The sequence below is a fragment of the Sceloporus undulatus genome, chromosome 1 (genome assembly GCF_019175285.1).
Source record: "Sceloporus undulatus isolate JIND9_A2432 ecotype Alabama chromosome 1, SceUnd_v1.1, whole genome shotgun sequence".
Classification (NCBI taxonomy): Eukaryota; Metazoa; Chordata; class Lepidosauria; order Squamata; family Phrynosomatidae; genus Sceloporus; species Sceloporus undulatus.
The window spans coordinates 173,156,714-173,179,576 of NC_056522.1; the positions used below are offsets into that span (position 1 = coordinate 173,156,714).

The 22,863-nt window shown below is 41.0% G+C and overlaps 1 protein-coding gene across 1 annotated transcript in view; it reads right to left on the reverse strand.

The window, feature by feature from the left end:
• Nucleotides 1-389: 389 nt before the first annotated feature.
• The window catches only part of CDC5L (cell division cycle 5 like), a 43,050-nt gene continuing 20,576 nt past the window's right edge, over nt 390-22,863 (reverse strand). The window contains exons 12-16 of the mRNA XM_042445040.1: nt 21,219-21,299; nt 18,087-18,332; nt 15,827-16,024; nt 6,521-6,733; nt 390-860 (exon numbers count right to left, since the gene is read on the reverse strand). Of these exons, the coding sequence (XP_042300974.1) occupies nt 756-860; nt 6,521-6,733; nt 15,827-16,024; nt 18,087-18,332; nt 21,219-21,299 (843 nt within the window). The 3' untranslated portion in view covers nt 390-755. The remainder of the gene's footprint in view (nt 861-6,520; nt 6,734-15,826; nt 16,025-18,086; nt 18,333-21,218; nt 21,300-22,863) is intronic.

Sequence of the window (22,863 nt, forward strand, 5' to 3'; positions counted from 1 at the left end):
ACGGGTCAAAGCTATTAAGAACCTGGTTTTCTATTAACAAAATGATGTTGATTTTACACAGGACCTCTCTAGAATCTGAATTTATACTTAGGCTAATACTTAATTTTTCAGTTCTCTTGCATAAGCCCTTCTTGAATGAACAGGAGATGAGCACAAAGAGCTTCACAGTGGATTCTTCATTCTGCCTTTAGATCTTTGCAAACCTTTTCTGTCTAACTTAGGAGTTATTAGCAAGTTATTAAAATGAAGCTATAAATTCCACTGAATAAACAAACACTCTAATACCGTCTTTCTAGCTCAGATACACATTACCCAGATGATACTACCTGTAGTTCTTAACTAAGGTAAAATGCTAGAACACAAAGAAATACTAACTTTGGCAAATGATGTGACTAAGATACAGCAGATTTATTTTAATGTTAAAACATCAACTTTTAAGTGGTACATTTAAAAAGATCACTATATAACCCATACCAATGAGGATCACTATATAACCAATATCAAGTTCTGGATTTTTTTTTTTAAATATCCTCCATAGCTATCTTTAGTTGATACAAATTATTCTTGCTGGATCAGATTGTTGTTTCGTTCGGGCCATCTCTAAAGGGGGGAAATGCATGAGCACACTGTACAATGTATATATTTAAAACAGAGTATTTGTTGCTAAATATGCCTGTGAGTGCTTCACTGGCAAAACAAGTCTACAGCATTTGAAAAAAAATGTTACAAGCCATAGTTTAAGCAAGATATGAGACTTAGTATTTTGACTGAAATGTTTCCTTGTCCAGCATGAATTCAGCAAATCTCTGCTGTAGCTCTTTCTCTCTCTCCTGTTGCCTCTGAACATCTTCCTTTAGACACTGCAATAACAAATATAATACAGTTGATTCACAGAGGTGCAAGATGTAGCAGCACGGCATACATTTGTACAGATTCTCAACTAACATAGCAATAAAAATGTCCCTGCCCACATTTTACATCAGACACCTTACAACAGTAAATAAAACAAAATCTGCCTTCACGTTTATAATGTAAAAGACATGACAAAAAAGGAAAATGGGTTTGGGAATTAAAAGAAATCTTTTTCTCTATAATGTGACTGTAAGTCCTTCAGGAAATGTTGTGGTTCAACTGTACAAAGTCATTTTTAATATAGTTTATAGGCAAATCAAGAAAAAGTCAAGATAAGATGACACTTGATGGGCATTGAAAGAAATCATAAATTAATATAAGTAAAATGAAAAGAAATAAACGGTCTCTCAGTGTATAAAAACAAATGTTAGATTTTATCTCTGCGATGTTAATTTCCAGTAAATAAGGATCAAACATCCTGGAACTTGGGTTGGTCCTCCCCATTCACTCCTAACAGCCAGGACAAGATTGAACCCTCCCCCATATCCACGTGGGGGAAGAAACCCCCTACTGCCTTTTACAGAGCCCCAATGATAGGAATAAAATAGACCCATAGGCCAGTGGAGTTAAATTAAAAAGAAGTTACAGGAGAATTCTCTACCTTCTGGTGGTTACCCAGGGTGGGACAAGTGCACTCTGCCAGTGCCACCCCTAGGGCACTCAGAGACTGATTACTTGTGTTGACTGTCGCTCCTCAGTTTTGGCTTTGATCCCTTAAACACTCCTCCTGTCCAACAGCATTCCAAGGGTGGGTAGACTGTTCAACCATTTTCTACTGGAAATGAATGTTTCACAGGTAGGCTCTAATGTTCCTTTCTCCAGTAGATAGGGATTGAACATCCTAGAACTGGGAACTTGCCAGAGCCACTCCAAATGGGCGGATATTATGGTGGAGGAGGCAATTTCAGGCTTGGCACACTTGCTGAATACTTCTTCCAAAAGCGGCCTCTGCTGATTCAAAGATGCCCAAATTGTAATGCCTGACAAAGGTGGAAGCTGATTCCCAGGTGGCTGCTCTACAGATCTCTCCCCATGGTGTATTAGTCATCCATGCTGATGTGGTAACTGCACTTCTGGTGGAATGTGCCACTGTCCCAACAGGTGCCAGGATCTTCATTGACTCATAGCATGCAGCTATGAATACCTTTAAGCATCTACTTAGTGTGCACTTAGAAACTCTCTTTTCCATAGACCGTCATTGGAATTGTATGAATAGGGATTCCAAAGAGGAGAAACCCTGGCCCTCTTCAGGTAAATCTTGATGGCCCTTGAGAGTGTGCAGTATTTTCTCTAGCTCTCTGGATGAATGAAAACAGAATGAGGGAAGTATTACTTACTGTGATTTGTGGAGATTCTCCAAGATCCTATGTGCTGAGGTTATGGCTGTCAGGAACAGCATGTTCCAGGTAAGCTGTTTTAGGGATGCCTTCCGTAATGGCTCGAAGGGTATCACTGCCAATGCCTTTAGCACTAAGTACAAGTCCCAGAAGAAGCAGTGAGCTGTTGTTGGGGCCAAGTTGTACATATCTTTCTTGAAGTTACAGACTTCAAAATAGATGCAATAGCTGCTACTTGTTCTTTGATGGTCTGAGCCCATGCTTGGTTCCATCTAGGAGGAACTTCAGCAATGCTGCCACTGAGATGTGTCAGTAGCCCATGTGTTTTCACTTACACGATTGCTGAAACACCTGGAACATGTACTCATCATATATTCTGATAGTAGGCCTTCATGTTAGTGATTCTGACCAAGTAGCCTTTAGCCCTCAACAATCTCCAAGCGTGCACTTGTATACATGCTGGCTTGGTGTGAAATACCAGTCCTTGTGGTAAGAGATATGGATGTGTGGGCAGTTAGAGATGTCCCATAGTCAGACTGATGATCTCAGGAGACCCATGCCCTTGACCATGCTGGTGCTATCAAGATTACTGTTGCCAAGGGGAGAGCTAATAGATTTTAGTTGAGAGACGCGGAGGCCTTTTAAAAGAATCCAGCTGCTAAAATTCTTTGCAGCCGACAATCCATCTTGCAGCCTGGTTGTTCCTGTGTTTTTTACTGATTTACTACTCCAATTATCTGACCTCTGGACTTGCCTTGTGACTATGTTCCTGCCTCCATCCTTTGCTGTGACAGACTTTTATTGTGCGACCTTTGGACCAGATTCTGGACTACTTCTTTGTATACTCCATTGCTGTGCTGTCCTCCATAGAGGTAAACAAGACAGCTGCTACTTTTTCTATTGCCCCTGACTATTACAGGGTTATGTTTGCATCCAGTAGGAGGCAATGCATGTTGGTATCATTGGACCTGGGGGATGCTATGAAGAAATGGCATGGTCTACAGTCAGATTCTATCCAGTACCCGTGCCTTATGGTCTCCAGTACCCACTAGTTGGGGGTGGATGTTTCCCATGCCCTGGAAAATCCCCAGTCTGCTCCCTACTAGTAGGTTCATGTCATATCTATGTTTTGGTTGGTTCTTCCCATGGCGTTCAAGGAATGGATCATTTCTGAGAAGCTCTGGTTTCCCAACTCCTTGGACTGAAAGAGTTGGTTTGGTGTTGAGAAGAAATTGATCCTGGCAGTCTGAAAGGAACCTGAGTGTCTGAAATGTCTCCTCTCTTCTTTCTTTTTACTTGTGGCTAGGGTCTTCTTATGCCTGTCCTCCATCAATGTTGACTGGTTCAAGAGACTCTCCAAATAGCTTGGCTCTGGGGAAGGGTGTGAATGCCATGTTTTGCTTCGATTTCACATCCGCGTTTCAGTTTTTCAGCCACAGTTACTTGCCACACTCTGGGCACAAAACTGAATGTTATCCAATGTACTGTCTGCTGCATAAGCTGAGGCCTTGTTTAGGCCTTGCCTGATTTTGGTTTCACTAAGGGGAACCTCCCTCAGTAGCCTGCTGGACTAGAGCTGCTCTAGTCACCATCGAGACCGATGCCATCGTTATTACCCAGGAGAGTTCTTTGTATGCCCTCTTTAGGACTGTCTCAGCCCTTTTATCCTTAGGGATTTTCAATGAGTCGTCTCCACCCCTACAAAAAAAAAATGCTGAGGACACAAGTGCTGACACAGGGGTGTTCATTAGGAGGACCAGCAGTTGATCCTTGACTACCTGAGGTAGGCTATACAATTGATTTACCAGGTCAGGGGAAAGTCTTTTCACTGTCACCCTGTTTCATTCCTCTCTGGTCACTTGCATGATGTTGGCAGAGAAGGGCATCTCCATCGGAGTAGTTGGGAAAAGCCCACTACTGAAAGTGGACTACTTTCCACTCTCGTATCTCTGGGTCATGTGAAGAAATCTGGGCTTCCGGGAGTTTCAGGCTCTGGGCCTTGTTTTCTTTAGCAGAAAAGGGGAAATATTCCAATGAAAAAGATATCCTTACCCTGGTATTGGGTCCTATTCCTCCGCCCGTTTTTGAGGAGAGCTCTCCTGCTTAGTCACATCCAAAGTCCTGCTGCCCTCCTCCTCCTCTGAGACGTGCCCTGATCTCAGCCTTTGCCAAGACAAGGCTACTGCCCTTTCTGGTGGCTGTCCTCCAGAGAGATCTGGTATCAGTCAGAGGCTGAAGCTTCCTCCTCCACAATGTCCTCCCGGTATCTGGCTTCCCATCCTCCCACATGAGCAATATGGTGTGCACACATCACAGAGAGGAGGACCCAGCTTCCTCCCACATGGACCCTATTTGGCCACTGGACTGGCTGGCCATTTGTGTCCCATTGTCATTGTCGAGCTGGTCCCTAGAAATGGGACATTCCCCTCCCACCTCGGCGCTGCTTCTATGGTGCTTTGTGAGGGCATGAGGTGGGCCTCCCTCTCTTGCCCTCCTTCCTGAGGCAGCCAATGATGACTGTTGCGGTGGCAGCTACAGCTGCTTCCTGCACCACCAAGTCCTTGATCCAGGCTGGCAATTCTGATGACACATGGTCGTATCATCTGGGGTTCCCTTCTGTGCTCACAGTGTTGGTGAACCATTCCAGATTGTCCCCACATCACCAGAACTATTATGGATCAGGCAGTGACGCTGTGCCAATGCCGTGGCGCAGAGGGAGATTCCATCCCCTGGCTGCAACCTATGTCCCCCCTCCAGAGGGTTGTCACCATCTGCAGCAGCCTGTCTCATCCCCAGCATGAAAGGGGGGAGGGAGATCAGATTTGGGGAACATCCATTTACTGGTGTGGTGGCTTTCTGCTCCTTTCTCAACATCCTGGCAAAGAGTAGGTTCACGCCCCTGTGGGGTAGCAAAGAAGTCAGGTAGATCAAAGATGAGTAGGAGGAGGGGATTCAGTGAGGTATTGAGGATGGGTGACAGCAGAGGAGAGAGATAAGGCTAAGCAGTAGAAAGCAGGCTGAAAAGTCAGTAGAGATGCTTGTTGTTTTTAAGAGGAAAAGTAGGAAAGAATCGAAGATCAAGCTGGGCTCCATGAAATATTCTTCTCCTCCAAGGGCAGTAAGCAAGGAAAGACTGAAGACAATAGGGGGTTGTTCCTTCACCTGGATATGGGGGAGGGCCCTCTTCAATCTTATCCTGCCTACTAGGGGAGAATCACTCCTTATCCTTTGTCTTCTAGCTGGCTTGACTCTCTGACCTTGGCCCTGTTTCAGGCTGGGCAGAGGTGCTGTGGAGAATACTCTTTGCCATGGCTTTTGGCTGGTCTGCCCTCTGAACCCTGACCCTAAAGAGGCTGGGCAGATATGTTGAGAAGGGAAGTTTCCATAACTTCTGGCCAGCTGCCTCCCTAAAACCTGGCCCTGAACAGGCTGGACGGAGGTGATGTGGAAAAAACAAAGACATGGAGGGGATAACTCTCACCATCTGTTCTCACGGTTCCCATGTGCTGTAAAGCTGTTTGCAGAAATCCCCTGTGCTCCTACCATGAAAGGGGGCAGTTTTGGAGGAGAGGTAGAGTCATTAGCAAAGCCAAGACCTTTCTCCAATCCTGGGAGACCTTGCCATATTATATCTTTCTTCATGTTTCCAAGGCAGCAAGAGAAACGAAGAGAAGGAAAAGGACTGGAATGGCTGTAGTGAAGAAGTTGCAGAGCAACAGCAAACACATCCTACTGGAGTGATAAGCAGGATAAGACTGGCCTTCTAGGGTTAGTTCCACCCACATGAGGTCACCAGAAGGTCTCTCTTTTTACTTCCTGCCTATCTGGAATGAGTGGGAGGAGCATAACCCAAACTACAGGATGTGGGGGTCTTATCTACTGGGAAATGGGGAGGAGTAACCCAAGTTCCAGAATGTTCCATCCTTATCTAATTGGAGATTAAAACTGCATCCTGTCATAGTTCAGCACTGAGCTATGCAGAATGCTCAATGCTGAGCTATACTATATGTACAGAACTGTATATATTTATTTACCATCATAGACCAATAGGAGAAGATTCCATTTACAAAATTTAAGAATCACATTAGATTAAAAATAGAATTACAAATTTAAAACATAAGCTTATATGTTGAGTATTAAAGATTTCACACAGACATAATAGCAGTTAGTAAGTGTGCCCTTCTATGCCATCTGTTCTCTAGCACTAATCATAATTCTTCATATTTAAAATATTACCATTGCTTCTTCTTTCAGGTTGCCAACAAACCTACCTCCAGTCTCCTTGGAATGGCAGCATCTTCATGTTTCTTTAATTCTTCAAATGTGCGCAATTCAAGGTGAGCCTGTTCAATTTGGTCCCACAAGTCATTTAATTGTTTTATGAGTCCCATTGCACGGGACTGATAACCGCCAAGCAAGATTTTCAGCTTTTTCTCCATTTTGGCAGCCCTCTTAGCATCTGTAGTCATGTGGCCTCTGTTAATCTGTTGACAGAATCATGTACACATACATTTCACATGTGGTTAAGATTTAGCTCACCAATACATTTTTGTAGCATGACTGGAAGACCTGTAAGGTGGGCACAGAAAGCTACTATATCACAAAACTATTTTGGCCACTGGTAAAAACAAGTACAGTGGACCCTTCTTATACGCTGGGGTTTGGTTCCAAGATCCCCCGTGGATAACAAAATCTGTGTATGCTCAAGTCCCATTAAATATAATGACAAAGCAAAATGGGGTCCCTTATAAAAAATGGAAATCAAGGTTTGATATTTGAAATTTATACTTTTTTTGAACATTTTCAAACCGTGAATACTTGAATCCGTGTATAAGAAATCCGTGTATAAGAGGGGCCAACTGTATAAACTTTGAGGTTATTCATGTAGTCTTGGAATTAAGCAAACAAAGTTGACCATTTCAACATTACAAAACAGATTTTCCAGAGTTTGCAACAGTGTCACAACAGAGTGGAAGGTTCAATCACAAGGCAAGAAAAAAAGAAGGATCAGAAGACAATCAAAAAAAGTAAATTCATGAAGGTGAAACTGAAGCCACAGGGAACTGAGGCTCACCTGATAAAGAATAGCCATTACTTGAAGGCTACCTCCATATGCAATAGTTTCATACAGCAAACAATTTGCATAACAGTGATTTGACACTGTTATCAAATCCCTACCGGGGTGGGGGTGTTGCTCTTTGTTTTGCATACTGTTTCTCATGACTAAGTAAACAGAAAGGTATATCCTAGGACGAAATGACAATATTCACAGGGAAGGTGGATGATATTTAAGGAAACAGATGGATGAGGATTTAGAAATATGCTTAAAAAAATTTCCACTTACGTAAAAAAATGTTTGGTGGTGTTGTGTTAACAGCCTTCAAGCTGACCTGACTCAGTCATACAGAAATCAATGAGTGATTAAGGTGGACCCATTTGGGTAAAAATAAATGAATAAATAAAAGAAAAATGTATTAGGAGACTACTACAGGCCCCAGAATCAAGAAGTCATGAGGCTGATGTTTTTCAGAAACAGATCTCAGACATTTCAAAGCTGCAAGAATTAGTAGTTATGGGGGAAATTTCAATTACTCTGCTATCTACTGAGAGACTAACACTGTTAAGAATTTCAAACAAACTTTTCACCAGGCTTGTAGAAAATTTTCTATTTCAAAACCAGAGAAAGGAACAAGGGGACTGGCAATCCTAGACTTGATCTCCAGATAGGCAGGAAGTAAAAAGAGAGACCTTCTTGGTGACCCCACATGGATGGAGCTAACCCTAGAAGGCCAGTCGTACAACAGCCGAATGCTCCAGAAAAAACATAAACAATTTATTTTGGATATCAAACTATAGAGAACTGGACGGCGACCGAGACAGGCAGTGAGCAATCTAGCTTGCTCTCCATAGGGAAAGACTATGTGGATATGAACCATCCTTATGCCAGCACCCCTGAGGATGGGCCAGGATGTGGGGCTCTTATCTACTGGAAATGGACATATCACAGGTAAGAACCAATGCCCCTTTTCCCAATAGATAAGACCTCCATATCCTGTAGTTTGGGATTTACCAAAGCCGATCTAAACAGGGTGGGCGGTGCTGGCCCTTCAGAGACATAGGTTTGAGCACCTGCTGCAAGACCCTGCTCTCAACAGCAGCCTCAGCTAAGCTAAGCTGTCAAGCTAGTGATGTCTAATAAGTGTGTATGGTGACCTGTAAGTGGCCACCCTGATGGTCTTTGCTATAGGACCTATGATGGCTAGAGGTGCTCATGCACCTGTAGTCTCTGGCATGGGGTGCCTTGGTTTCTGGTGGTAACCTCTCAAGGATTTATGGCAGGTAGTAATGCCGGGCCTGGCCCACCTGCAAGGCATGGAGAATGATGCCTTCTTACCCATAGAACAGGGCTAAAAGGAAACAAAGTGGGGTGTCAGAGGAACGAAAGCTGTTTCTCCTCTATGAGTGGCTTGGTCTCCAGCATGGTGTATGTTTTAAATTCTTTCCAATGTCTGGGAGAATGAAGGAGAAGGCTGGGAGTATCTGATTCTGACCTCTGAGGAGGTTAGAGCTCACCCTAAGGGTGGAGTCTGGGTCTGGCTGAATTGCCATGGAGTCAGTTGGAATAACATTGAGCTGCTAGTGTGACAGAACGACCCCAGGCTCAGACTCCCAATGTGCCAAAGGGGAAAAATCAGAAGGGGCACTGTTGACGCATGTTCAATTTATGGTCTCCTTGGACTCCCAGATCCCTTTCACACGTAGTTTCATTCAGCCAGGTGTCCCCCATCCTATATCTGTACATTTCATTTTTCCACCCTAAGTTCAGTACCGTACATTTTTCCATGTTGAAATTCATTTTGTTAGCTTTGGCCCAGCTTTCTAATCTATTAAGGTCATTTTGAATTTTGATCCTGTCCTCTGGGGTATTAGCTATTCCTCCTAGTTTGGTGTCATCTGCAATTTTGATAAATATGCCTCCAATTCTGTCATCCAAGTCATTGATAAAGATGTTGAATAGCACTGGGCCAAGGACCTGTGGGGCCCAACTGGTCACTTCTTTCCAGGATGAAAAGGAGCCATTATTGAGCACTCTTTGGGTTCAGCCAGTCAACCAATCCCAAATCCATGTAACAGTTACCTTGTCAAGCCCACATTTCACTAGCTTGTTTGCAAGAATGTCATGGGGAACCCTGTCAAAGGCCTTACTGAAATCAAGATATACTATACCCACAGCATTCCCTTCATTTCCAAGCTGGTAATTTTATCAAAAAAAGAAATAAAAATTATTTTTTTCTAACCACTGAGCAAATGGATTATTATGTGTGTTTTGTTTGTGGGCCATCTCTCATTCCTCGTTCTTGTGGACACCCCATAAATCCTGTGCTGTTAATATACTTCAAATAATATCCAATCTAAAACCCAGTTCTTCTTTACAAAAGGAATATATATTTATATCTAGTGCTCTTCATGTGTTTAAAGCTAAAACTATGCCACATTTGTTATATGGTATTCCCATACAGATTAGGAAATCTGACTGCAGAGTTGAATAGTTTTTTTTTTGTTTTTTTTTTGTCTTTTTTGCACTTTATTTTGTATGGAGTGCATACGTTTTAGCAGGAGCTGTAGTATTAATGCCTGAAGGCTGGGTGGTCTTTTTTTTTTAAGGCACAACATAGTGGCCAACTTTCAAATGTAACTTCATATTTAATGATGCATCTCTGGGAGTTCTGTATTACCTCCAACAGGATGAGTAAGTTAATTCAGAGTACAAAACCATTAATGAAAATAACATTTCCAACATTTCAACAAACTTTATCCTCACTACAACAGTGCTATGTGTGCTGTGCTATTTTGCTTGGCCTTTCCATCTTAAAATTAGGAGTATCTGCTGTGATTGTTTCTAAAAATAATCGTTATGTGTATAGGATGGGGGACGCTTGGCTGAATGTAACTACGTGTGAAAGGGATCTGGGAGTCCATGAGTCAACAGTGCGATGCAGCAGCTAAAAAGGCCAATGCAACTTTAGGCTGCATCAATAGAAGCATAGTGCCTAGATCAAGGGGTGTAATTGTGCCACTCTATTCTGCTCTGGTCAGGCCCCACCTGGAATATTATGTCTGGGCCTCAGAATTCAAAAAGGATGTTGAGAAACTGAAGCGTGTCCAAAGGAGGGCGACTAAAATGGTGAAGGGTCTGGAAACCATGCCTATGAGAAATGACTTAGGGAGCTGGGAATGTTCAGCCTAGAGAAAAGAGGGTTAAGAGGTGATATGATAGCCCTGTTTAACTATTTGAAAGGATGTCATTTTGAGGAGGGAGCAAGCTTGTTTTCTGCTGCTCCAGAGACTGGGACCCAGAGCAATGGATGCAAGCTACAGCAAAAGAGATTCCATCTCAACATTAGGAGGAATTTCCTGACAGTAAGGGATGTTCAAAAATGGAACACACTCCCTTGGAGAGTGGTGGAGTCTCTTTCCTTGGAGATCTTTAAGCAGAGGCTGGATAGCCATCTGTCGGGGATGCTTTGATTGAGATATCTTGAATGGCAGGGGATTGGACTGGATGGCCCTTGTGGTCTCTTCCAACTCTATGATTCTATTCTATGATTCTATGATTCTAACTATTTTATAGAGATGTAAGAAGTGTTTTGATTGGATTTTTTAAAAGGTACTTAATGTTTTGAAAGCATTCTTTATTCGTTGTGTCTCAACTTACAGGCCTGGCAAGTTGAGAGGCAATACATAAATACACAGAATGCAGGCTATTGCCAATCAAAATCTATTTTCTGATCAAATTAAGGGTATTTTATTAGACTGAGAATTTAGTCTACAGATATAGGTTTTCATCAGACTAAGGATTCAGCATCTTATGGCCTCTACCCAGGTGCGTTGCTTTTCACTGTATTTGGACCTGTGCTTTGTCTCTCATGAAATAATGGAAAATCTAACCTGGAAAACAGAACCATTGCTAAGACTAAGATCCAAGTGTTTACTCTCCACTGTACTAAGCAGCTGACTTCAGAGCATCCTTTTCATTCAACAACTTTGTTCTTTATACAAATGGCCAAACTAGAATAGTAAATCTTATTCTTTCAAACTTTCTACGCAGGTCTTCTGAATAGTATTTAGAAGCATAACGGCACATATAAACAAATCACCAGCAGCGTCAGAATCCTAACGTAAAACTGGGATTCTTCCATTAGTGTTGTTGTTGATTGATTGATTGGATTCTTCCATATTTGCGATTGGAAAATATGGAAGAATCTGGAATGTATGTAATTGTATAATTAGGGAGAGGTAGCAGCTGGAAAAGATGGAGAAGAAGAAGACTGAGCAGTTAGTTGGGCTGGCGAAAGGGTTAACATTTAGAGTGAAGATAAGGAGGGGAATGAATGCAGTGGAGAGGAATGGTAACGGAAAGCTTTGGCAGTTCTCAGTCTTGGAAGTGCTGCAACCTTTTTTTTTTTTTTTGGTCACTCACAATGTTAGGCCAGCCTGATGGGATAGCTAGATGGGAAAAGGTTGTTAGAATGGATATCAACAGGTGGCCTTTGAAGTCATAAGCATTTTGGTGGTTTAATTCAAGGTTATATACTGGTGGAAACAAGAACCTGCTATCTTGCTGCTGTGGGGATGTTTGGTGGGAACTTAGCATCCATGCAGTGGTTCTCAAAACATCATATTTGGGGGGAAGGTTGGCTCAGGAGGTAATTAAGTTGTCATCTGTGCTTTTTGCGGGAATTTGTTAGCCAATGGGTGTTGATGTGGGGAGGATTTTCCGTTATAATTATAAATGGCCAATTTGTTATTATAAGTTAGATCTGACTATAACGTCTTGTACTTATACCATTGCTTTTTAGTCAATAAAGTTTCTAGTTTAGACTTAGTTCTACAACTTGACATTTTGATGAAGCTTTGGTGGGCCAGGTTCTGACAAGCAGAGATAGTGGCCAAAGTTTTCTAGTAGACTGTGAAGACATGGAACGCTATCTCTCTTACATCTACCTTCCCTTACATCTACCAATCCACCTTCCTTTGGAGTTCTTTATGTATCATAATTCTTCAACCATATAATCAAAACTATTTCATGAGTCTAAGCTTTGTTTTCATCTAGTAAGACCTACTTAATACAAATTAACCCTTTTTATGCCACTGAACAGCTGTCAATATTTGGGCATGAGGCTGACAAGGACATTTATCTATCTGTTGGTAGAGGCCACACTCACTACAGTGCCCTATAGCACACTTGCCACCTAACACGTTCTCAAAACCTCCCTCAAGGGTCTGTGAAATTCTCTGGAACAGGTCTTCAAATGGCACCAAGGGGAAGAGAACAATATCTTGTCAAGATGACAAGAAACCATTGCTGGGCACTCTATCAACCAGTTACAAATCCACCTAACAACAGCTCTGTGTAGCTCACATTGTACCAGTTTTTGTGTAAAAATATCACGAGGGAGCTTGTCTTACTGAAATTAACACATACTACATCAGCCTCCTGACCTACCAAGCTTATAAGTCTACCAATATCTATATCTGTATTTAGATCTAGATATTCAGTCTGGCAAAACATTTTGGAGAACTTCATGCTAGCTTCTAGTGATTACATCATTCCTCAAAGACTGACTCTATAATGGTATGTTCTAAAATCTTTCCTAATATCCACATAAAGCTGACCGGCTGATAGTAGCTCAGTCCTCTCTCCCGTCCCCTTTTAAAGATGGGACAACATTTGCTCACTTCCAGTCAGTTGGGGCTCCTCTAGGAATTCTCAAAAATGATCAACAGTGGTTTTGAGATTACATCTGCAAGATCTTTTAGTACTCTTGAAAACAAATCATACAGCCCTGGATGATTTCTGTACTGCCACTTTACCTATTCAGTGCTACAGTTGCCATTACGGCATTATTTGTTCTATATTATCTTGAGCAGCTTCCATCTTAAAGATTACTTTTGAAATTCCATAGCCAAAGGGAGCAAAAATCTCTTCAACCCAGCAGCAGCAAGCACTAGTTCAAGCGTCCACACTGGAATGTCACAGAAGAAAATAATTTCATTAAAATTGGATTCTAAACCCCCTGCCATCTTCTTCATGGCATAAACAGCACATTGTGGTAATTTTAAAGCTGTACTTCGATAAAAATCAGGGTAAAAACTGAGGTATGAATATATTAAATAGTGGCTTATTAATGCTAGCCTTCTCTCTTGAACCTCTCTCAATTAACATTTAACTCCTAACAGCTTTCTGAAGATTTAAGAAAAAACAGAACGGAGCATTTCCAAAGCAACTTCAAAATAATACATACATGCATACACATACATACTCTTATTGTATGTGCTGCTTTAATTAGGTAAGTTCAATATACCAATCAGGTGAAGACGACAGAACTCCCCCAACCCTAGCTCCAAATTCCAAGAACAAATAAAGAGTAGTGCACACACTGCTAGCAGCCAATCATTGTGGAAATTATTATAGATAACTTTTTTTTACAACTGTATTTCCACTTATATACAGTGCAATACTATGTGTGTGTACTTAGAAGTAACCTCCACTGAATTCTCTAGTAAGTGCCTATATGACTGTAGCCTTAGCTTTGAGGCACACGGAAGAGTTAATATTTAAGACACTACGCCATTTTCCATTAATAAGAAAGATATATTCAAAAGTATTGAAGAAAGCAATTAACAGTTCATCTTTCTGTGTCACATGGCTGTATCATGATATATTACATGGTGAAATAGTGCACTCTGCTGGCCAATACGGAATGCATGTACACTCTACACTCCCCGTAAAGGAAAACGAAAACCATTTTATTTGGCAACTGTGCTTATTCTGGCTATGGTTACTACATAGTAAACCTGAAATACAATATTTATACACAAGCAGCGATCGCATATTAGATAAGCAGATCACCTTTACATATCTCCTAAGTATTTTAAATAATAAAAGAAATGACTGAGCTTCAATTATCTAATTTAGTCAATAGTAGCTAATTTTAGGGGGTTTTGAGAAAAAAATACTTCCCCAAAAATGTTTCAAATTTTGTAACTGTCTCCCATAAGTCACAGGTTTTCACATATCCATCATTAAGTTTTCCATGGTTTTGTTCCAACAGAGGAACAAGACAAGGTTATCTTCTATCTGCCCTTCTGATACATGATTTATGCTTAGAGACCCTATTGTGCTAAAACATTGTGATTCAAGGTTTTGTGTGTGGACAAGCTAAATACGGGACAGTCTTGTATGTGGATGTCTTACTAGTTATTAGCAGACCCCCATTTTCTACACAAGGACTGATAAAATTAATTAATACTTTTGACATTTTGGTCTAAATCTGATATTATATCTGGGAGCGCAGGTAAATCACCAAATTATTTATCAGATGTATTTTCTCAAAATGAACTTGAGCACATTCATTATTAAAAAATTCATAATTTAGAAACTGATATCACTTCAGAATCTGAGATATAGTAAAGTAGATGCACTTAAGTATTTTGCCAGAAGCATTTTGTTATTCCAGGAATTCCTCCAAAAGCTTATTTAGATATTCTTTTGAGGATTTCCCCAACTTTTTTGTTGTTCAAAAGCTTCAGCTGTTAATTTTTGAAAGTGCATTTAATTTTTTGTATCTTAGCTTGTATTTCAATACAATCTGCCCTCTCCATATGCGGAGGATTCGCCCCCCCCCCCCCCGGCACATGAGGAAAAGAGCATATACTCAAACCGCATAGAAAATAACGTGCTCGCAGCGGCGCAGGTATGTGTCCCATTACTTTTGCCGAGCCTTGCCTTCCGCATATGTTCAAAGCCATGCAAGGCAAGTCCACCTGTGGGGAGGGCTGACTGTACTTTTAATTTGTACAAACAAATGGCAAGCTTACTTGGCAAACACCCAATACGTGGGCAATTTTGAAAATAACGTCTCTGTCATGCCTTTTCAGATAGATGGCACTAGAATCTGGATTTAAAAAAGGAAAGTGTGCTCCTGAGCTATGAAGATTGTAGTTTCATGCTTCTCCTAAATTAAATAGTATGAGTCAATCCTGCCTTGAAAATAGAGAGGCAGTCTTTTTCCTTATGGAGGAATTATGCTGAATGGACTTGCCTAAATACTGTAAAGGCAAGAGATTCTGTGTGATCTTGAAGGCTAAGCAAAGTCAGTCCTGGTTAGTATGTGGATGGGAGACCACCAACAAATATCAGGTGCAATATTTCAAAAGAAGGAACTGGCAAAACTAACTCTAAGTATTCCATGCCTAAGAAAACCCTGTGGAATTAATGGGATTGCCATAAATCAACAGGCAACTTGCAAGCACATTCACATACACTCCTGGTGCATCCAAGTGATTAGACACTTGTCACCCACAGTTCTCTTGCTTTACTCCAGGCTAGTGTGATCCAGAGAGGGGCTGGAAGATGTAATAAATCTTCATTGCTCCTCTTAGAACTGCTCTGTAATCCCATCACACAAGTAATAAAAGCTGCCAACAATATCAGAGATTTTTTTGCTTTATCAAATGCAAATTATTAACAGCTACCAACAAAATCAGATATAAAACCAAGAAGTTATACTAACCTCTAATCTCTTCTCAAGTGATTCAATTCGATCTTTTTTGCTGGCTAAGTTAGCTCGTGTGTAGCGATTCTGTCCTGGAAGGAATAAAACTTGGCTGTAACATTCCTCCCACACCTGGCTATACGCGTCACTGGAAAGCTCTCCATGGCCCATTCCTTGCTTCACCACTTCCATTTCTTGAGCCAAGAGTTCTTCAGCCTGTTTGAAATTAACAAATTTAACTTTCTTGCTGTGCTTGAATTATCAAAGTGCAAGTTACAGAAGCATTTACATAAATATCACTGGTTCAATGGCTCTGCTCTAGTTGGGAGTAGCAAGTTAATTTAGATCTACATATCAAATTCAATACTTTTTAGAAATGGCATTTTTACCAGGAAATGTGATGAACAATTCAGATGTTTCATGGGTCAACAAAACAATTACAAAGCCACTGTGTATCAGTTGCTTTAACTGTATATCTAGGTGAGTCCAGGGTTTTAAAAGCATGAAGATGACTACATTAAACAATCATGGCATCATTCCTTCATTTCATTTTTATGCACTTGTTCCCATAAAATATCTGCTACTGCAACACCTCAGAAGGAACTCTAGGACTAAGGTCAACAACTTAACATGAAGCTGGTTAGCAGAGAGTTAGCTGTTTACTGACTGATCAGCAGTATCCTCAAATACTCCCAAGGGTATGCAGTGGTCCCCAGACCTTTTCAGGCTACAATCCCCTTTTCTCTTGAAAGACAAACCTAGTGTCCCCCATGCTTATTTCTTTGATATTAAGTCTACCATTTGTGTAATAGCCAGCTGGCCTGTGGCATCTACCTCAGCAACACCCAGCTTATCATCGCCACCTTCTTAGCCTCTTATATGCAAATACAGCAGCAGTGGCCTGGACCTGTTCCTCCCTTACGCACATGTCAGCCTTGGTTTGGCTGCTCAGATGCTGCTCCCAGGAGGTCCAGGTGCAAAGGGAGCAATGACCAAGAAACCTCTTGCCCAACTAAGCCTTTGTTGCAAGGCCAGCAAGGGCCAGAGGCTTCTTGGATGCTGATCAACCAGCTGCTCAGTCGCTGCTTCCTTTGCACCCAGTCATCCTAGGAATAGCAAGCAAGCAGCTGGCTGAGCAGCGACTTAGAAGGTTCTCTCCCATGACACCCCTTGCCGCAAGGCTGGGACAGGCAAGAGGCTTCTTGGTCACTGCTTGACTGGCTGCTCAGTGACTGTTCCCAAGGTGACTGGGTGCAAAGAGACTAAGGTTGAGGAGGGGCACAGCCAGCTTCCCACTTTTTTCCCCAGTGAAGGACTCTCAATCTGAGAGTAAGAGAGCAAAGGACTCTTCTGAAGAATTCACCTGATATTCCTCCACCTCCCTCCTCAGTCATGCCTTCCCCACACAGCTGAAGGTTGTTATCCCCACCTCACACACATTGTTTCCTCTGCCATGTCTTCTCTTGGCCTGTCCTACAAATGCAGGAGCAGGAACAGCAATGGAGCTCCAAACTGACAATCAAGTCCCAGCGAAGCTCACAAAGCTTAAGCAGGGTCCCAAATATGAAAGCTCTTTTTTGCTGCTACTTCTTCCCTGGCTACATGTGCTTCTCATCCTCATCATGGTCTTAAAGGCTGTTGGTTCCCCTTGTCTTCCCCGCACCCCAATATTTTAAATGACACCCCCCCCCCACTGCCACAGTTTTCCTCACCACCCTCCTGGATCTTTCCACACCACCAAGGTGGTGGTACTGGCCACTTTGTGAACCACTGCTTTAGAGATTATCAAGGGGTAGCCATGTTAGTCATACAGCAAATCCAGTAACATCCAAACAATGATACCTTTATTGGGCCAACCAAAATGCACAATTACATGCAAGCTTTTGAAGTCACACTGGCTTCTTCATCAGGCAAACAGAAGATAGAAATTGAAGATGTTAGTCATAGGCCTGCATTTTCTGTTTCTGGTGTTAGTTCAGATGTGCCAGCTGCAGATAGCCCTCCCTAACATCTGAACTAAGACCAGAAACAGCAAATGCAGTCCTAAGACTAACATCTTCAATTTCTTTCTCCTGTTTGCCTGATGAAGAAGCCAGGGTGACTTCAAAAGCTTGCAACATGTAACTGTGCATTTTGGTTGGCCCAATAAAGGTATTATTATTAATTGCTTGTTATTAGAGATTATCAGAGTATGTATTCCTCTTGCAAAATACAGTACTATGGTACCTAGGGACAAGACAACGAACATGAATGACACAAAGATATATTCTCTAGGTACCTTCTTTAGATCTTCTTTTGTAAACTTCTCATAAGGATTGTGTTCAAGATAAGTCATGTGTTCTGCGCTACTTGTTCCAAATCCAGGGATTTTCCCTTTTTTGCCACCTAGGAGCTCTCCATAAGGGTGATGCACAAGATCAAAATGAAGCATGGTAATCATCTCTTTCTTAATCAGCTCTTCACTCTTCTGTAAATCTGTCAGTGGTGGCTCGACGTTTAAAGGTCTTAATATTGTTTCATTTACCTAAGCCAAAAATATACATAATAACCTTTAAAAGCATTCTCTCTGCAACACACCTAGTAACACTGTTCATATTTGATCTGTGTGTTTTGTCCTGCAAATACATGTCCCAGAGACCAACATATTTTAGGTCCAGCTTTGTTTTATTTATATACCACTTTTCTCCTGGGTCTCAAAGTAGCCTATAAAGGCAAAACCACCATGGATCCTAAACACAACAGATAATATATATACAAGAGGTTATGGTTAAAATGTTATTAATCTATCTATACAACTGGTTCCTGGGAAGACATAATCTGAGAACATAAAGAACAGCACTGAAAGTTTTGCTGCTTTTATTCATTTTTACTTAGCTGCCTTGTAATCTGTAGCTTATGCCCCTGTGAAGAAAATAAGGGATGCTGAGTATGTGTTCTCACAAGCTTTTCCTACCAACCAGCAAACTGGAGGGCTGGTAGTTCAGTTTGACTTGAAGTCACTGTTTTAAAATGGATTTGATCCTTCCTGAAGGAGAGAGCTCAGATGGTGATAAGGGGGAATTCCTGTTTGGCACCCTGGATGTTGGCCTGTGGGGTCCCTAAAAGCTTGGTTTTATCAATATACAGACAGAACAGCTGGCGTATGCCGGCAACACCAAGTTCTGTCTCCTTTGTAATTCCAAGGAAGCTATTTCAGTACTAAACCAGTGTTTGCTGCAGTAGATGCCATGCCATGGAGGAATACACAATCAAAACATTCCCAACAGATGGCCATCCTACTTCTGTTTGAAAACCGCCAAATGTGGATACTCCACTACACTCTGAGGGAGTGTGTCCCACTGTCGAACAGCCCTTACTGTCAGAAAGTTCCTCCTAATGTTGAGGTGGAATCTCTTTTCCTGTAGCTTGTATCCAATGTTACAGGTCCACTTCTCTGGAGCAGCAGAAAACAAGCTTGTTCCCTCTTCAATATGACATCCCTTCAAATATTTAAACAGGGCTATCATATCACCTCTTAACCTTCTCTTCTATAGGCTAAACATACTCAGCTCCCTAAGTCATTCCTCATATGGCATGGTTTCCAGACCCTTCACCATTTTTGTCACTTCCTCTGGACATGCTCCAACTTGTCAATGTCCTTTTAGAATTGTGGTGCCCAGAACTGGACATAGTATCTCAGATGAGGCCTGACCAAAGGAATGATTCTATGAAAGCAGAATAGCGTGGCACTATTACTTCCCTTGATCTAGACACTATACTTCTATTGATGCAGCCTAGAATTGAATTGGCCTTTTTAGCTAGCGCATAGTGTCAGAACCATGCATGCTGCCACATCACACTGTTGACTTATATTCAACTTGTGGTTTACTAGAACTTCTAGATCCTTCACATGTAATGTTGTTAAGCCAGATATCCCCTATACCATATCTGTGCATTTCATTTTTTTCTGCTTAAGTGTGGTACCTTACATCTTCTTGCTAAAATTCATTTTGTTAGTTTTGGCTCAGCTTACTCATCTATTAAGGTCATTTTGAATTTTGATCTTGTCCTCTCAAGTATTAGCTAGTCCTCCTACTTTGGGTTATCTGTAAATCTGATAACCACGTCCTCTATTCTTTCACTCAATCCATTGGTAAAGATGGTGAATATCATTGGGTCCAGGACAGAACCGTGTGAAACTTCACTAGCTGTTTATTTCCAGGATGAAAAGGAGCTACTGGTGAGCATCCTTTGGATTTGGCCAGTCAACCAATTACAAATTCATCTGGCAGTAGCAATTACAAATCTACCTAATAATAGTAAAAGGTAAAGGTATTCCGTTGATAAGGCTGTCGTGTCTGACCATAGGGGGTGGTGCTCATCTCTGTTATTAAGCCGAAGAGCCAGCATTTTCAGAGACTACTCTGTGATCACGTGGCAAATGCTGTTTACCTTCCCACTGGAGTGGTACTTATTTATCTACTTGCATTTGCATGTTTTCAAACTGCTAGGTTGGCAGAAGCTGGGACTAGCGATATGAGCTCACCCCATCATGCGGCACCTGGGCCTTGAACTGCCAACCTGCCAATCTTGCAATCAACAGAATCAGCATCTTAATCACTTGAGCCACCGCATCCCTATATGCATTCCTACATACCCAATAATAGCATCTAGACAAAACAGAGGTGATCCAAACCAGCTGAAAGGCAGATCAAGAATGAGAGATTCATCCTATGCAGGATTCGAGATACACTCCCCCAGATATTTCAGGTTTGTAGTTTGCATGTACTGCTGGACTCCGATCCTAGTTTCAGTTGTTGCCAGTGTATAGTTAAAACTAGTGTCCCAGTTGTGCCCATTCCTTTAGATGCCAGATCTGGCCATGGTGACACTTCTTGAGGACATCTCATTGGGATAACTATAACGCACTATACACAGGGCTATCTTTGGAAACTGTTTGGAAACTTCAGCAGGTTCAAAATAATGTAGCTAGAGTGCTGATACATGGAACATATAAATCCTTTGTTTGAAACAGTTTCAGTAGCTACTGGTTTGTTTCTGGACACAATTCAGAGTGCTATGACATATAAAATCTGATGATTCATGGGTGGTGCAAAATGGCTTATAATACCTATTAACGTGTGTGGTGCATTTATTTTTGTTGTTATGTCTTTAAATGATTTTATACTTTTTTTTTTGTTGCATCTTATTTTAATCATGTTATGAGCCACCTTGGGTCCCTTGCTGGGAGAATGGTGAGACAAACATTACACATACATAGTAAAGAAATAATAATAATAAATAAATTTGGCCAAGCTGCTGGCTCCTATAGGGTGACTTACAAATGTCCTTTAAACATTCCACTATATAACATCAAAACACCACTTGCTTTAAACATGTTTTATCTTTGTTAATTCTGTTTAATACATACTTCAGTGGGTCTTGGAAGATCTTTCTGAATTGCTTTGTGCATCCGCTTCAGTGCCTTTACACGCTCCATTTCTCGAATAGTCTAGAAAGACATTGAAAACATTTGTGATCAAACGCTGTCAACACAGCCTAAGACTATCAGCAACAAGTTATAAATTTCAATTATAAAATAAATTAAATTATGAAATAACAATGCACTGCTTCAAGCAAGGGTGTCTTTATGAGAGTCGAAAATGGGGGGGGGGGGGGAACCAAGAGGATCAAGCAGATAATGCAACCATGCCACAAGCCAGGACCATTCTTTTAGAACACCTACCCAAGGAGAGATTGATTGAACCGCAGGAATATTTGTGTGGAGTAAGTTGACCCAGCTAGTGCCCCCCTCAAAAAAAAAAAAAAAATGACAAGTGAAATCAGTCTTGAGGGCTACTAATTTCTGAATCCAAATATCACAAGAGCCACCAGTTGCACCATTGTCTGAGGCAGTGTGTTCCACTGTCAAACAACTCTTACTATCAGGAAGTTCCTCCTAATGTTTAGGTGGAATCTCTTTTCCTGTAGTTTGCATCCATCGTTCCAGGTCCTATTCTCCAGAGCAGTAGAAAACAAGCTTGCTCCATCCTCAATATGACACCCCTTCAAATATTTAAACAAGGTTATCATATCACCTCTTCACACTCTCTTCTTCAGGCTAAACAGGCTCGCTCCACACAGGGCATGGTTACCAGACCTTTCACCATTTTGGACACGCTCAAACTTGTCAACTATAGAAAAATTCAAAAAGGACTGGAATCCTTTGATTTGTTACCTAGAAAACTAGTGGAGACAAAACTGGAAGAATGGTCTGGATTAATAAAATCGGAAAAATGTACAGAAGTACAGGTTTGAAAAACACCAATTTACAAATATGATGGTTTGGTTAAAATTATGTGGAATTAATCTCTTTACATGTGATAATTTACAGGGAGAAAAACCTATACAATAATTAATCAGGTAAACTTGAAAAGTAAGGAAGTTTTGTTTGAAAGGTATAAATTTTTATTGTTTAGAATAGGAATTTATGTTTAGTTAGGTTGTATGTATTGTATTGTTGATTGTGTGCTATGGATGTTATGATTTTGTTTCATAATAAAAATATTTTAAAAAGCATATTGTCAAACCCATCCCCACCAACCTGTCGTTCTGTGTTACTGCTTATTTCTAACTTCTCCATTGATCCCTGTGAATCAATGAAAATCAGCCACACCTTCACTCTAGGTTTTTCAAGCAGGATCTTACAATTTCTTGTTTTAAGTCATCCACTGCAGCTTTAATTAATGTTATTGTCAGCAAAAGTGGATGACTTCCAGCACTGCATTAGGTCCACATTATGGTCTATATCAATTGCTGATAAAATGTGATCAAACACCAAGTAGCCTTCATAAATGATGTCCTGATCAGGGGGCTAAAGCAATGAAGTTTTACTGGGAGGAAAAAATAAAACATCTATATTTTATATACATTGTAATTTTTAACTGAACTTTAATTTTAAATTTACTGTTGTACTCCTGCCTCTATCTGCAGGGAGAGGTGGGAAATATAAAAACTATTATTAATTATTATTATTATTATTATTATTATTATTATTATTATTATTATTATTATTA